Source organism: Stegastes partitus, unplaced genomic scaffold (assembly GCF_000690725.1).
Source record: "Stegastes partitus isolate 25-593 unplaced genomic scaffold, Stegastes_partitus-1.0.2 Scaffold99, whole genome shotgun sequence".
Classification (NCBI taxonomy): Eukaryota; Metazoa; Chordata; class Actinopteri; family Pomacentridae; genus Stegastes; species Stegastes partitus.
In genome coordinates, this window is record NW_007577830.1 from 157,647 (window position 1) to 173,720 (window position 16,074).

At 45.1% G+C, this 16,074-nt stretch overlaps 1 protein-coding gene across 1 annotated transcript; it reads left to right on the top strand.

Moving 5' to 3' along the window:
* The first annotated feature begins 328 nt into the window (after positions 1 to 328).
* onecut3a (one cut homeobox 3a) lies at positions 329 to 16,074 on the top strand. The gene is made up of 2 exons (XM_008277497.1): positions 329 to 1,367; positions 15,782 to 16,074. Exons 1-2 carry the CDS (start codon positions 329 to 331, stop codon positions 16,072 to 16,074), a joined length of 1,332 nt encoding a protein of 443 aa, XP_008275719.1.

Below are 16,074 nucleotides of genomic sequence, written 5' to 3' on the forward strand. Positions count from 1 at the left end.
GTCAATATACACACAGAGAGCGGAGCGGCGCTTTGGGTATAGTAGAAGGTGCTCAACAGCGAGAGAAATCCAGGCAGGCGCAGACACCTTCGCACACTGAGCAGAGGTTTTTTGCGGCGCAGTTTGTGTGGCGGCCGGGACCCGATCTTTTAAAACCATGCTGGATTGACTGCAGAGAGGCAACTACAATCAATGGCTTGGCTTTGAAATCGTTCAAAATTTATTGGAAAGGAGTGTGAGATAGAGCGACAGTGGGAGAGAGAGGGAGAGAAGCGAGGGAGAGAGCGAGAGAGTGGCGAGAGGGGTGGAAATAAAGATCCTTTCAACGATGGAGCTTACAATGGAAAACATCGGAAATCTGCACGGTGTATCTCACTCCCATCAAACGAGCGACTTAATGAACTCCCCACACGCGCGCCAGTCGTCGGCGTCGCATCGGAACTTGGTGTCGCACGGACGGTCAGCCATGGTGTCCAGCATGGCCTCGATACTGGAGGGAGCAGGGGACTACCGCACAGACCACGCTTTGTCTGGCCCCCTGCACCCGGCAATGACCATGTCGTGCGACTCCGGGATGAGCCTGAGCAGCACCTACACCACGCTGACGCCGCTGCAGCACCTGCCCCCCATATCCACCGTCTCGGAGAAATTTCACCATCCACACCCACATGCTCACCATCATCCGGCGCACCAGAGACTCGCAGCTGGGAACGTCAGCGGCAGCTTCACCCTGATGAGGGACGACCGAAGCCTCGCCTCTATGAGTAACCTCTACGGCCACTACCCCAAAGACATGTCCGGCATGGGGCAGCCCCTGTCCCCGCTGTCCAACGGTCTCGGGTCTTTGCACAGCTCCCAGCAGACTCTCAGCGCCTACGGTCCCGGAGCTCACCTCTCCAACGACAAGATGCTCTCTTCGGGGGGCTTCGAGTCTCACGCAGCCATGCTGTCCCGAGGCGAGGATCACCTGGCCCGTGGTCTCGGGGGCCACGGGGCCGGGCTCATGACATCCTTGAACGGCATCCACCATCACAGCCATCCGCACTCTCAGGCAAACGGTTCCATGCTGTCGGACCGGGACAGGCAGACGGTGGTGGGAGGCGGGCAGGGAGCTGGGTCAGGGCAGGTGGAGGAGATAAACACCAAGGAGGTGGCACAGCGAATAACGGCAGAGCTCAAGCGCTACAGCATCCCCCAGGCCATCTTTGCTCAGAGGATCTTGTGCCGGTCCCAGGGAACTCTGTCTGACCTGCTGCGGAATCCTAAACCGTGGAGTAAACTCAAGTCTGGCCGGGAGACGTTCAGGAGGATGTGGAAGTGGCTCCAGGAGCCCGAGTTCCAGCGGATGTCGGCGCTCAGGCTTGCAGGTGAGTGAGGAGACAGCTCCCAACCTGAGTGATGTGGAGGGATCAATTAGAAGTCAATGTGGCGAGACTGTCAATAGCTGCTCAAACAGACATTACTAGAAGTTATTAGTCGATTTTATCGAGTAAAACTTCATCATGACAGTTGGGGTGTTAAATGTTGGGGGAAATCTATATTTTGATTGATGCTACAATCCACGATATAAACAGACTCTGTGCAACACTCGAGGTGTGATAAACAAAAGAGAAGAGGCGACTCTCAGAAGTGGACCAGGTGCAGAGGCAGCCTGCTCAGACATGTTCGGTTTTACGCACATGTAGCACTTTTACGCATAGATACAGTATGAATACATTCATCCCTGTCCTGCTTTCCCTCCGTTTCTCTGCCTCTCTTTCCCCATCTTCCTCTTAATAACACACACACACACACACACACACACACACACACACACACACACACACACACACATACACACACACACACACACACACGCACGCACGCACTAACACACTAACACACACACACAAGCAAAGAGGCCAAACAAAGGAAATCAAAGCAGGATGTGACATTGATTACATCTCGCAGCTATGACTTTAAAGGTAAAAACAGAGCCGCACTTTGGCATCGGTGCAGCTCAAACACCCAGTTTTGCATTTAGCAAACAAACTTGATTTAATACTTCCTCTGTCAAATTTCGAGGCAAACAAGGATCGTCTCAGGCCTCGCCAAAGAGTCGAGGGGAGCATGACCTCCTATGGATCAATATTTCAGGTCCAGGCGTCCCCTTTCAGAGAGGCGCACTGATAAATGATCGATTTGGATCTGAAAGACAGAGACGCAAACAGATGCGTCTTTCTCTGGTCTGCGTTGTGTCGGCTGCACTCTGGGACACCTCGTCTCCAAATTTGATTTAAGGCCTGTTTTGGTCACGCTGGAGCTGAGAAATTGCTGATTGTGGTTTGTGAAGTTATATGTGCTATTCTTGAAGACCGCTCATAACACACTGGGAATATATATATACACGAACTGTGGCACAAACCCGCTCTGTGCTGGTTCCCGGAATGTTTCCTCTCTTTGATCCATCCTCTCGATTTTTATTGCGCAAAGATGATCGCATTAAAAGCTGTGATTTGAACCCGCATCCCCGCCCCCCTTTTAAACCCTTTAACACCTACAACCTGATTAACAGGACATAAATGAAAACGTAGCAGTGGGGTTAAAACAGAGATGTGAATGAGAGGTCCCCTCTCATTGATGTTTGTGTAAAGGCCCTGTTTAGACGTGCTGCGCTTCCAAACGTCAATCAGCTGCTTCTGTGTCGTATTTCAGTGAACAGTTCAATTAAGCAGATATAGTGGCATATTTTAGTTCCAGTCAATGCCCTATTGAAAAGCACTTAATGGCATGTAAATTGTTCCTTTGCGTATTTAGTGGGGTTCTGGTAAATAAAGATTTAAACACTCCACAATTGTCTCTTTAAGTGCCACTGCTGTTAAAGCTAATTGGGCTGTGGGGTTTTATATCTTCCACACCGGCACCAGGATAAAAAAAATAAAAAAAAACCCAATTCAACCGTCGTGTTGGAGTGGCACAGGGCTGTGCAGCGTACACCTCCTGCATATTTTAATGTGGTCAGGCCCAGGACAGCCTAGAGGTGTAAGAGGTGTGTGTGTGTGCACATTTTTCACATTTATAGGGTTGCAGATTTAAAACAAAAGCTGCTCTTTAACCATAATTTGATCCAGTAGCGATGGGCGTTGTTAATTATTTCATTTTAAAGTACATTTTATTGTACATTTCTATACCTTTCTTCCTGCAAACAGCACACGTTAGCCTTTTGTGCGTTAACCTGCTGCCACGGTAGATCTCAGGGAAATTCCAGTTGGGCAAAATGACAAATGGCTTGTATGTAAATGCAGGGAGCAACATTTTACTTATTGCATTTAAAATCACAATTATCCTCGGTGCGCATGTGGGCTAGGAGTTGGTGGTGGTGGTTAGAGGGGGGGTTGTGATGCTGAAAGTGAGGCTGGGCCATACTCGCTCGGCCACATCAATCAATAAATTCAAATTACTATTCCAAATTCATCACAGTCACACAAATCAATGCAGCTGCCCTGCTTAGCTAATGCGAAAATGCCAGTGTCTGCACACACACATGACAATCCGGTCCTGAAAGGAAAAACAGAGCAGAGAAAGGCCTGTTTGGTGGTGGTGGTGGTGGTGGTGGAGGTGGAGGGGGGGAGGAATGTGTGTCCTTCACGCTTAACATCTCCCAATGCAACCAGAGGCGAAGACACACAGGCTTTCCCAGCTATTGTGCTGCTCATATGCAGACCAAGCAAACAGGAGCGCGCTTTTAAAATCAAAATACATATTCTGAGCACCTCAGAGTGCATTTATTGGACATCTGCTGCATAAACAGGCGGCTTCGTTGCAAAGCTGCACAAGTCACAGAGAGACGCGGGCAAGGTGAGGTTTGGGAGGCATTTAAAGATCGCATTAACGATGAAAACAATTCGTCTTTGCATCTGTGTTGAATTCCACACTCCATCTCAATGTATTTGGTCGGGTCAATACAGCCCTGATCGATAAGGATAGCCAGTGCATCTATCAATTATCCCGCCTCAGCACTCTCTCCCATTGGTCTCTCCCCTGGAGCAGAGGAGGGGGAGGAAGGCGGGAGCTGGAAAAGGTTGGGAAAGGGGACAGCTGTTGTTAAAAAAAAAAAAGTGTATATATATATATATATGTGTGTGTATATATATAAGAGACAGAGAGAGAGAACGACGCTACTGCACAGCCTTTCCATTTGTTGTGCGCTCATGGATGTGCTCTTTGAGGTTTGGTTGCATCCAGGTAGCGCGCACGACTCAAACAGTCAATATTATCACCAAAAATAAATGGCCCACATTCATTTTAATCATCGTAGCACCAGATCCCTGCTTCTATGCCCTTTCTTTTTAAAAAATAGATATTTGACAGTGATGTGGTGCCATGGCATGCCAAGGTCTTTCCAAAAGAAAAGCGCAGTCGGTTCATTACCATCTGAATGGCCGGAGCACGTGCCAGGGTGTGCAGGTCAAGACCCACAGGACACGGAGGAAAACATTGTTGAGAATGAGGGTGGGAGGCCTCTATTCATGTTTCAATGGACTACACGCAGTTTACACAGGCCTAATCCTGGAGCAATACTCGCTCCCCCACCCCCCATCCATAGTCACACTGCACCCTTTCCCCCCCTCCCTCCGCACCGTGCGTCATCCATTTTATCCATTTTCCTTTGGTAATTATATCTTTATGAAGTATTTTTTTACATTCTGAGCCTTCATTTTTCAGGAGTGGATCATAATTGTGACATAAACGCAGGCTTTTGCTCGCTAAATTTAGAATACTTTAAAGGAAAGTTGGCAAAAATGGCGCCCATCTCCAAATGAAATTGGCCTATATTGGTGTGCATGCTACACAAACATGCTTGTAATTTTTTTTTTCTTTATTTGTCTCTACAAAGCGTTTGGTGTGAGTCAAAACCAAGCCTGTCAAGTTAGCCCATTTTCCTTGCAGGTCAGCTTTGTTGCTGTGAAGGCGCTGTCCAGAGTGCTGAAAACATCCACACCGAACTGCAGGATCTTTGTGTTTTGAGGACAGTTCAAGGTGGTGAACTGGAGTTTTACCAATACATACTTAATAGCATTCTTGTAGGCTCTAAACACCATTATTTCATCCAACAGCTTCCACCCATCGATCAATATTACAATCCACAATCGCGTCAATCACACCATCCTGCATCCTACTTTCCAGTCCAGCACGAAGCCCACCAGGGGTTTCCATTTGAATCACACACACACAAAACTGGAGGTCGTGTTTATTTATTTTTTAGGGTGGGGGATGCTCATCAAAACATCCTTAAAATTTTGTCAGGAGTGGCGCTCTTTCCTCTTTTTTTATTTATTTTTTATTTTGTTGGTCACTTAAGCCAGGATAATGGGTTTAATTGGATGGAGCTTTAAGATGTGATTGATGCAGGATTTTTCTTTTTTTTTTTCACGAAGAGATGGCTTGATGTTGGCCTGCGAAATGATCGATTGGTACTTTAATAATTGATGGATGAGGGGAAGATAGGGGAGTAAACAGTGCAGCTGTGGTTTCAGAGCCTCGTTGTTCGTTAAGCACAGCAACGTGTGCTGTAAGTACTGAGACACGCATGTACAAGCATCGCCTTTGCAATCCCCTGGTGGGAGAGCAACAGTCATTTTCTTGAGGTTATACCTCGAGGCTATTTTGCTTAAATCCCGGCTTCAGTGTTGCTCATTCCACATGAAATGACATCTCGCGCCTTGCATCATTATCTGGAGCCAGGCATGAGGAGGCTGCTTGTATGTGCTAGACAAAACTCAATTGATTCAACCTAAATTTAAATCCTCATGTTTGAGAATGACAGAAATCTTCCTATGGGTGAAGGGGAGCTTGAAATTTCCATCTCGTGCATGTTGTTGTCTACCCCATTTCTTATCCACAGATGCATGGCTGCATAACACAGGACAGCATCATAGCAGCAGCAGCAGCAGCAGCAGCCTGCATACGTGTCGCCTCCTCGTTTCTTCCCTCCTGTATGTATGTGATCGGGATGTAGAGTGCGTCTGCGCCACATTGTTAAGGCCGATCTGGCGAGCCCTGAATCTGTATCGATTTCCATTCCCCGGCCTCTCCTTTCCATCTCTGGAGCTGCGCCATGCGGCCATGCAACCCCCTCCTCTCTCCATCTCCAGCACCATGCAACACCTTTTCTTCCCATTAACAGCTCACCTTTCATAACGCACAGCAGAGCGACTAATAAACGCATGCTCCGACACCGGCGTGTTGTTGCAACACCTCTCTCTAGCCAAAACTGTCAAATGCTGACTTGAGCTTTAGTGGCTGCCACCCCCCCCCTTCCTACACTTCTATTTCTGTGATGGAGTGGGATTAGCAGCATGAGACGACTTAAAGTTCACACTCGTTTAACCTCTTTTCGCTTATTATACATCCCACCCACACTGTTCCGTCCTGCACACACTGCTCTGACCACGTCGACCTTATTATTCAAAATAATGTAATTTTAATAGAAATCAGATTAGTCTGACTGAAGCAGGAGCCTGCACTGTCTCCCCCACATCTTCACCCATTTCTCTTGCAGCGCGCACCACAAACACACACTCGCACACGGACGCGCGCGTTCCAATTCACACGGGGTACGTGGTTAGCAATTATAAATGCAGTGGAGGTCTGGACTCTGTACAGTCTCGAATACCGTCTCTTCTATTTTAGATGATCAATTCCTACGCTACTCCGTCGCCCCCTCGCCAAACCGGATCGATAGGAGAGAATGACCTTTAAATCAAATTGCTGGCAGAGTCAACGGAATGCAAGCGACTAGCATCAAAGGGTTAATGGCACTGCGCGCACACACCCCTTCCAAGGCAAAAACACACACACACACACACACACACACACAAAGGGGCCAAAACCTAAGATAATCATAATTAAATCTCATTATTCGTCCTTGTACTTTGAAGTCACATAGCTGCACAAGAGGAGTTTAAAATGTGGGATGAATGAATGCTGTGAAAAAACCAAACCAAACAACCCCCCCCCCCCCACTCCTGTGGGCTTTTGACCCTCCATAATCTGTATTGGTTTGCATAAGAGCCAAAGCAAGTGTCGGTTCCAAAGAGCAGGCTGTTGTGCAATTAAAACGTTGACCAGAGCGCATCAGCGTTGTGTCGATGGAGTTATGTAACGCCGGGGTGCCCCAAAAAACGGTGGCTGCTCCGTGCGTCCTCTGTGCGCCTGCGCTCATGGTTTCCTCTGCGATTCCTGCAACGCATCACAGTCGTTTCATGATCATTTCACTGCTGTTAATTGAAGGGTTTTCTCATCATTTGCTCCCAAAACTGTTCACATGATAGGTGTTCCTGCTCCCACAGAAATAAGTAACGGATTACTTTGTATTTTGGGGGGCGAGCGGTTATAAATCAGTGTCCAGCGGCGTTGAAGCAGCAGTGATTCCGCACACTCCCTGCTTATCTGACGCCCTGACAGGCCATCGGTTATTAAAGGCCCGATAATGGCTTGTTTAATGCGCAGGCTAAGAACACAAGGCAAGGACATTGTCCACGCAATTAAAGAGAAGAGAGGCGGGCGTCCAGTTGATCACTGTAAGCTTTCTATAAAAGCTGGAAGTCGTTTAACAGCGTATCTTGAATTTATAGACACAGGGAGGGATTTCTGGGAAATTCTCACGCTGGTGTGTGTTTTTATTTTTGGAAAATAAATGCTATATTTGCAGGAGAAAAATAAGAATCATCTTTACATTTATTCTTTATATATATGTGTGAAATAAAATCATCTCTCGTGAATTTGTTTCTCACTGTAAATGTAGAGAGAGCCAATACAAGGCATTAAAATGGACATCCTGTCTCCACTAAGGTCATGTAAAAATAAAAATTAAATAATTAAAAAAAAGCGCAGGTAAAAGCAGAAATTCTCCTGCTGACAAATCACATCTCAACAGAAAGAAGAGCCAGATGGTTTGTATGGAGCCTCTGTAAGTCTTTCTGCAGGGTCGATCACAACAAAACCGCAAACACACACATACACACACACACACACACTCGCACACAGTCGCACACAAACACACACACACGCACAAACACACACAGCTTATCGTACCCACAGATGCAACCCGAAACTCCGGTTGGGCAACCCCACACAGATCAACAAAGGAACAAAACGACTGTGAAATCAATTGATGAATGAATCGATGTCAGCCCATATAGCCTTTGTGTTGCATGTTATTAAATATAAGGAAGTGGCTTCTTCGGTTAGTTATATATATTAAAAATATATATAATAACAATAATAATAATTTGGTTAATTTGCTGCTTTAGTGAGACAATATGAAAACGTTGTGTGTTCAGTGGTTGTTGAGGATTTCTGAATGTTTGGGAAAACACTGGTGTGTGTGTGTGTGTGTGTGTGTGTGTAATATTATTTTCCCCTGACACACACTCAAAAAAATGTGTACAGATAAAATTACTTGCAGTCTAATAGTTTTCAATATTAAATATAATATTAATTTGAAATTCACACAGTAGCATATTATCATAATACAAAACAGACAGTTCCATTATTAATAATATTTGTACTAATTGTATATTACTGCAGGTGGTTTGGTGCCTTGAAATGCTGCAACCTAATTTTATTGATAAATAAATAAACTAAATAAATAATTAAATAAATAAATTCCTGACACATTTGACGCCTTTTGACTTGTTTTTCCCTCAAAAAAGCGCACAAATCAGGATTCCAATAAACCCTACAATCATGTAAAAATAAATAAAAACAGCTTTCTGTTAACGCGCACGTCCAATTCTGTAACAGAATGATAAAGACACTATCGCTCTATTTATTTCAATTTTAATCTGCTTTGTTTTGCATCCCAGAGCATAGATCATATAAATGCAATTAGGTCACCGCAATAAGGCTCAGAAGTATTTCTGTCGTCTCTCCACATGATTGAGTGAAGACGGTATTGAATTGAATCTTGGAAGAAGAAAAAAAAAAAATTCCTGCATATTGAAAACCTGTCTGCATCTCCCCAGTGGAGAGTAAACAGTATCATCTGACTGCAGATTCTCCTGCGACAAATAAGAAATTAGCAAGAGAAGTGAGAGCTGAAAGATTTTTTTTGCTAAAATAACGTGGATCAAACTTTCCCATCTCGCTGCAGGACTTTTTTTGGTGTAAATATATTAATTAAATAAAACGCTCCAAACCTCGACCTAATTGACCTCTGTGCATTCGTGTAGTCCCGCGAGATTTAAATCAGCTGTTAACAGTGAGCGATCTCCACAAGAATTCAAATATTTTATTTTCTAGTGATTTTCTTCTCCTATGCGTTTTATTTCTTCATTTATTTACTATAAATGAGCCTCAGACGGATTTACGCAAATGAAAAGACAGAACAAAAAATCCCAAACAAGACACGCAGAGGCTGATTAAATGTTAATTAGTTGCAGTGAAATATTTATGAAGCACATTTTGAAGCAGTCAATTAGTTGATTTTTTTTAAAGCAATATGTTTCTGAGGATGAAACGTCATTTTTTATATGTGGCCATTTTTTCCCAGTTTAATATTAAGGTCCAATTGAGCAAAAATAAAAATAAAAGAAGCTTCAAACACATGCACGAAGGACAGAAACGCACCAACACACACACGCAGCGGCGCCCACACCTGTTGTTTGTGGGAAAGAAACCGTGGGCCTCCCTGGTTGCACAAAAAAATAAAGCATCATGATCATTACCGCTATCACGCATAACTGGTCAAAGCAATTATGAATGGAATCAATGATAATCACAGATAAGAGTATCACTCCAACAATGGAGCCACTCGTACAAATAACTGGCACATGCGGACCAAGGCTGCTATTAAACCGGTCAACAACAGAAAAAAAATAAAAAATAAAAATAATGCTGGTTAAATTTCATTCATACGCTTCTCTCAATCATCCGCTTAAATGGCTGAGTGCGTTTAATTATCTAAAACCTCATAAGGAGCGTGATCATCACAGGCAGCAGCCTCCACTGATTATTGAATTTTCTTAGCACTGTGCAATTTCTTAGCTTCAACCACTGCGTTGCTAATAACACGTTGGGCTGAAAACAGGAGCTGAATAAACCTATATTTCTCGGGTGCACTTTTATTTTTTGCGCATCTCAAATTTACGCACGGCGCATAACAACCGTGTGTTTTTCATGTATATTGTCGAGTGAAAATGTAAATCCTGTGCATGCAAGGTGGTTGTGATAGATGATAGATGATGCAGCAAATCTAAAAGAGACAGAGAGAGAGAGAGAGAGAGAGAGAGAGAGGAGGAAAAAAATGAAAATGTTTCAGGCAGCAGCAGGACTTAAAGGTGGGATGTGGGCGAAGGTGTAACTGAGTTCAGGTTGAGTGTTATTGAAGTGCTGGAGAAGAAATGCCTCGCAGCAGAGTCGCAGGAGAAGGCAAACAAACAAATTGTGCCGCTTTATCAGTATATTAACACCAATTCTCACTCATTACATTAAGGAGTATCGAGCTGGAAGTGTTTTGGCCTGGCGAGAGAGTGGAGGAAGAGAGGGAGAGCTTGGCACTGCCCTGCAGCCAAATGCCACAGTGTGGATGCGCACGCAGCTATCAATCTTTAGGGCAACAGCCCATGAGAAACAGCGGAGACGTTACTTAATAAATAGGCCGAAGCCCAAACATCAAATTGCCCAATCACGCTTCTTGCAATATGGAGAGGAGTGCAGCTACAAGCATGGATTATCAGCGAGGACAGTATTGCCTTGCAACAATAAAAAGAGCTGCACTGGTTGTTGTTGTGCGTCTGTGTATAAACGCACCGAACCGTAACCGGTAAACATGTTTATTGGTAAATTAATTAAATCAGCAGACTATGTTGACCTCGTTTGCTTTGCAGGGATCACAAACAGGATCGGATTCCAACCCGCGCACACAGAGAGGAGGAGGAGGAGGAGGGTTTGGAAACCTGCTTCTTTATGCAGATGCGTAATCATGGTTTCATAAAACACTATAGGCACAATATTAGGCGGTTTGACTTTCTCATTATGAGCAGGAAGGGCAGTGATGATCAATAAATGATTAATGCTCAAGATGGACTCACATCTGCAGGGAGAGAGGAGGCCCCGCACCGCAGACAGCTGTGAATATTCAGCATCATATAGCTAAATATAGAAAGGAAGAGAGAAAAAAAAAACGCACACCGATGAAACAAACAGGTGATGATGATTTACTGTATTTCCCTCCTCTCTCATATTCACAGCAAAAAAAAAAAGAAAAAGAAAAAGAAAAGCTGGATCATCACAGCCTCCTGCACCGGTGCGTTTCTCGCGTCTCCATGCAGCCCCCTTCATGAATCTCCTCTCCAGGCCCACTCCCCCCCTCCGAGGCATAATTAATTGGACGAACTGAATTTCACACACGAATTATTCACGAATCTATCGATCGATATTGAACACCCAGGGCCTTTCTCTTAACCTCGCTTGGTTTGTCGTGAAGCAAAGAATATTAATGTCATCAGTGGAGAAGAAATGGGCCTAAGTTGCGCCGTTTTCACCCGCGCACAAGTTGTGGAAAATCACTCATGAAGGAATTTTAAATGTTTGGATTTGATATTCATGAGGATTATTTGGGCTTTGTGGTTCTATTTATGGGAAATAAATATTAGAATAATGTGCTAAACAGTAGATTACAAAAAAAAAAACACCCCTGGAACACAGGAGGGACGTGGTTTTGTTAATCAGCCTTTGTATGTTGGATGAGGAGCTCTATTGTGGCGAGTTATAGAAATCACATTTCTCTCCGCCCGTAGGCTATAGGCGATCAGCAGGGCGCACACCTCAGAAAACACTCAGCGCCAAACCGGGATTTCTGCTCTTGTCCGGTTGCTCTTTGTGCATGAGTTTATGTCCGTCTCTCTGCTCGGTGCCTACTGTAGCTCTAAAAGCTGCAATGATCGATTTTTTTTCTTTTCTACGCCGAGCTTGGTTCAGTAATCAGGGCCCCCTTCCTCACCGATCGATCGATATTGATTACTAAATCCAGCGCCTGTAGCAAAGGCAGCGCACTATGGCGCCCCGTGCAGCCGGGCCACGACGAGAGCGACACCTGCCGACCGAAACGGCACAAAGCAAGCGGTCGATGAGGGGGGGGGGGAGGTAGCAGGACGTGACTATCCGGTGGAAAGATGTGGAGAGGAGCTGGAGGACTGTGTCAGCTTGTTGTGGAGGCACATTAAGACAGAAACCCTCCTCAGCCTGACTCCTGTCTGCGCTTGTTGGACAAATTTACACTGAAGCTGTGCAGATTTTACTGTCTTTAATTGTACTTTTGAGGTTTTAGGTGGAAAAAAAAGAATGTAATTGGAATTAAAAATACAGATGTGCAGTTAGTTTCCCAAGCCGCATGTATGTGGACCAATTAAAACCAAATCCATTCATAGATTTTGGAAGAACACTCATTCTGTAACTACATAGATCCACGTCGATTTTACTGTCTGTAAACACTCGGTGTGGAAAAGGAGACCATCCGCGCAAAGTAAAATGTTTTATTCCGTAAAAAGGAAGAAGATAAAAACTAAGTAAAATGCTGCTGCTTTTCACTCTAAATATGAATTATTAAGACTGTGCATTTTGAGACACCGGCCCCGAGGTTGTGTAAGTGTGCATGTGTGTGTTGTTATGCATACCTCTGCAAGGTCACACACCAGGAAGAAGTACAGGTGCTCAGGTCTCAACTGGAAGCTGCTCCAAATAAATGAAAAAAAAAGAAAATCTATATTAACCATATTGTGAAAACTGAGGAAGCTGATCTTAAAGCAGAGTCTAATATAACAAAAACAGTAATCAAGCTATATTTGATATCATGTGTTAGTTTTAAAAGCCAAAAGTAGAGCCAGAAATGTCATATGCAAATGTTAAACTATAGAAAAGGAGCTTGTTTTAGAAAAGTCAGCTGCTGACAATAATCATTTAGAATCCACATTACTTCCGTCCTCTTCTCGAGCGCCCCGCAGACTTCCAGCTTCTCCATCCTCCTCGTTCATTGAGGTCCGGTGGCTGTGGAGAAACAGACGTGTCACACGTGTGAGCATCAGATCCTCCTCGGACTTCAAACAGGCCTCGCAGAGCTCCGATGCATGTTTAGGCTTATTGTCCTGCTGGGACACGAATCCTCTTCCACACATGTTCAATCCGGAGGGGCTTCCATGTCTCTGGTGGGCAGACAGGAGTAGATCAGTTCTCCACAATAATGTGCAGTGCAAGACCCTCACAGCGTTCAAAAATCAAACAATCTTTGTTATTGCAGCTGTGATGCTCAAACGATGATTTATCTGTGACAATATTTGAGAAATTTATATGAAAAAGTCAGACGGGTGTAAGTTTCATACAAGCATTTCTCAAAAACGGACGCCTGCAAGTCACAAACGATGAGCTTCATTTATAAAAAACTAATTACAAACACGTAATCAAAGCAGATCAGGGATTCTTGTCATATTGATGAATTACAAATAAATCAATTTGCTAATAAATCCATGATATAAGCTGTGCTGCCAGTGTTTGCCCCTGGAATTAGCCGGTGTTATTTAGGTTGGCCTGCAGTTGCAGCTAAATGTCAACAGAGGACATGAGTGTTGGGGTTTTTTTAATTGTGTTTGGAGCAACGTAATTAAAGAAAAAACACAATAACCGCAAGATGTTGTAATATTGGTGATTATCGAGACTTGTGAAAAAGCCTTCTCACACCTTGAATCATGCGTTCTGCTCAACCTACAGCATCTGACTCATTGTAAATAATTTGAGCGAAACTGCAAACCATAAAATTACAGCTTCCTCCTCCTCCTCCTCTTTCCTCATCACCATTACTACCCTTAAACCTACAATAAATCAAAGCGTTATATACGATGATATACACGCTGTACGCACAAAGCGTGCGTTTGGACAAATTTGCAGAGGCATATTAGCGTTTGTGCGTTTGCGTGATAAACATAGCGGCGGTGTTAATGTGAAATATGAATATGATGGATGCGCAAGTGTGCAGGTTAGACGTCTGTAGTAAACAGATTGGACTGCAATGGCTGATCAATGGGCTCTGTTCCACTGTAATTAGACACACAGCGCCACTGCTTGGCTCCAGCCACTTCAGCATAATCACAACCTCCCCACAAACACACACTAATACACACACCACACACACACAAGTAAAACATTAGAGGTGGCAAAAAAAAAAAAAAAAAGTGTCCTTAAATGCATCAAGACACACACACACACATACCCAGCGTGAGAGTGAGACATTACTGAAGGCGAGTATGAAAGTATCAGACAATACCAACGGCAGCAGGTGGAGACCCCACAGGGATGGCATCTTTCTCTTTCTCTTTCTCCAATTTGCTCTCGTTTTATTGAGACAGTAGGGAAGCTGAGAGGGACACACAGTCCGGTCTGGCAGGATTCGATCCTCAGTCAGCAGGGGAACATGTGGCTGCAGAGGTGGTGCCTTAACCTTCCACACACACACACACACACACACAAAGACACACACACACACACACACACATACAGTACATACAACTCCTCCTACACCCTCTCTCAGGGCGCCGTTTCTGCCTTTTACCCTCCACATGTCTGCTGCTTTCCACACGTCTCCTACAAATACTTTTGAGTTACAACACACTTACCCACAATACAGCATTCTATTAACTATTAATTCCTGCGCTGGCTGCTTACAACCCCATCACCCCCTCGGACACCCTCCCAAATGTATGAAAGAAGAAAAAAAAAAAAAAAAAAAAAAAAAAAAAAGAAGAGTACACTCGGTGTGTTTTCTTTTGAAAGTTGCTCTGTGTATGGGAAGGGGCTCATAGCAGCCAGTGCAAGCACCTCTCTCCAGTGTTTGTGTTTTGGGGGGGGGGGGGGGGAGGAGGTGAGGTGGTGGAGGTGGTGGTGGTGGTGGTGGGGGGGTTATAAATACCCTCTCAGAGCTCAATAGAGTGGGCTCCAGTGGGCTCTGTTTGAAGTAGCAGACTGTAGACCTGCTGGGGGGGGATTCTGACCTCAGTCCCTACAGAGAACCCCCCAATTCCTACAGCAAAGTCGGTCAATATCTCGCTTTCTCCTTCACTCGCCGCCCCTCCCTCCTCTCCTCTGCTCGGCTCCTCTCTTTAGTTCTTGTGCGCACACACAAAACGCACACACTTTGTCTTACTCCTGCGCCTTTTCTCTCCTCCGACCTATTCTTTTTCCCTGCGTCGGCCCCTCCTCTGTCTCTCATTTCCACGCACACAGACACACACTCCAACACAAAATGCTTACTTTTGTGCAACAGTCACTCAGTCCCCCATTGCGACTCAAACTGCATTAATATTGAATCAAACAGCAGTGTCTCCAGCTAGCAGGCAACAGCCAGTCCCACCCCACCACCACCACCACCTCCACTACCACCACCACCACCACCAACACCACCCCTCCACCCCCATCTTTCTCTCACCGCAGGCTGGCTCCCTGTCTGCACTCTGCAGGATGGAAGGAATATTCCCACTGGGCAGGAGGCATGGATTAGCTTTAAATCAACTTTAATATGGCAATAGAGATGGAGCTGTAGCATCTCTGCTGGTGTATAAGCTAGTTTTTATGTGTTTAAGCAGTGGCTAATAAGATGTTCAGCCACTGTACTTCCCTCCACCTCCACAGTTTTTGCTATTCAGTCACAAATGTAATCACTTTTGTATATTTACCTTGCTTTGTGTTCTCTTTCCCCTCTTTGCCTCCCACTCTCATCCCCATCCCTCCCACCGCTGCCATCCATACCAAGCCTGCAAGCGCAAAGAACAGGAGCAACACAAGGACCGCAACACGGCGCCCAAGAAACAACGTCTAGTCTTCACTGACCTGCAGCGCCGCACACTCATCGCCATCTTCAAGGAGAACAAGCGTCCATCCAAGGAAATGCAGATCACCATCTCTCAGCAGCTCGGCTTGGAGCTCAGCACCGTCAGCAACTTCTTCATGAACGCACGCCGCCGCTGTGTGGACCGCTGGCACGATGACCATGGTACCAGCCCCGGGCAGCCGGGCACATCCGCCACCACCTTCTCCAAGGCCTGA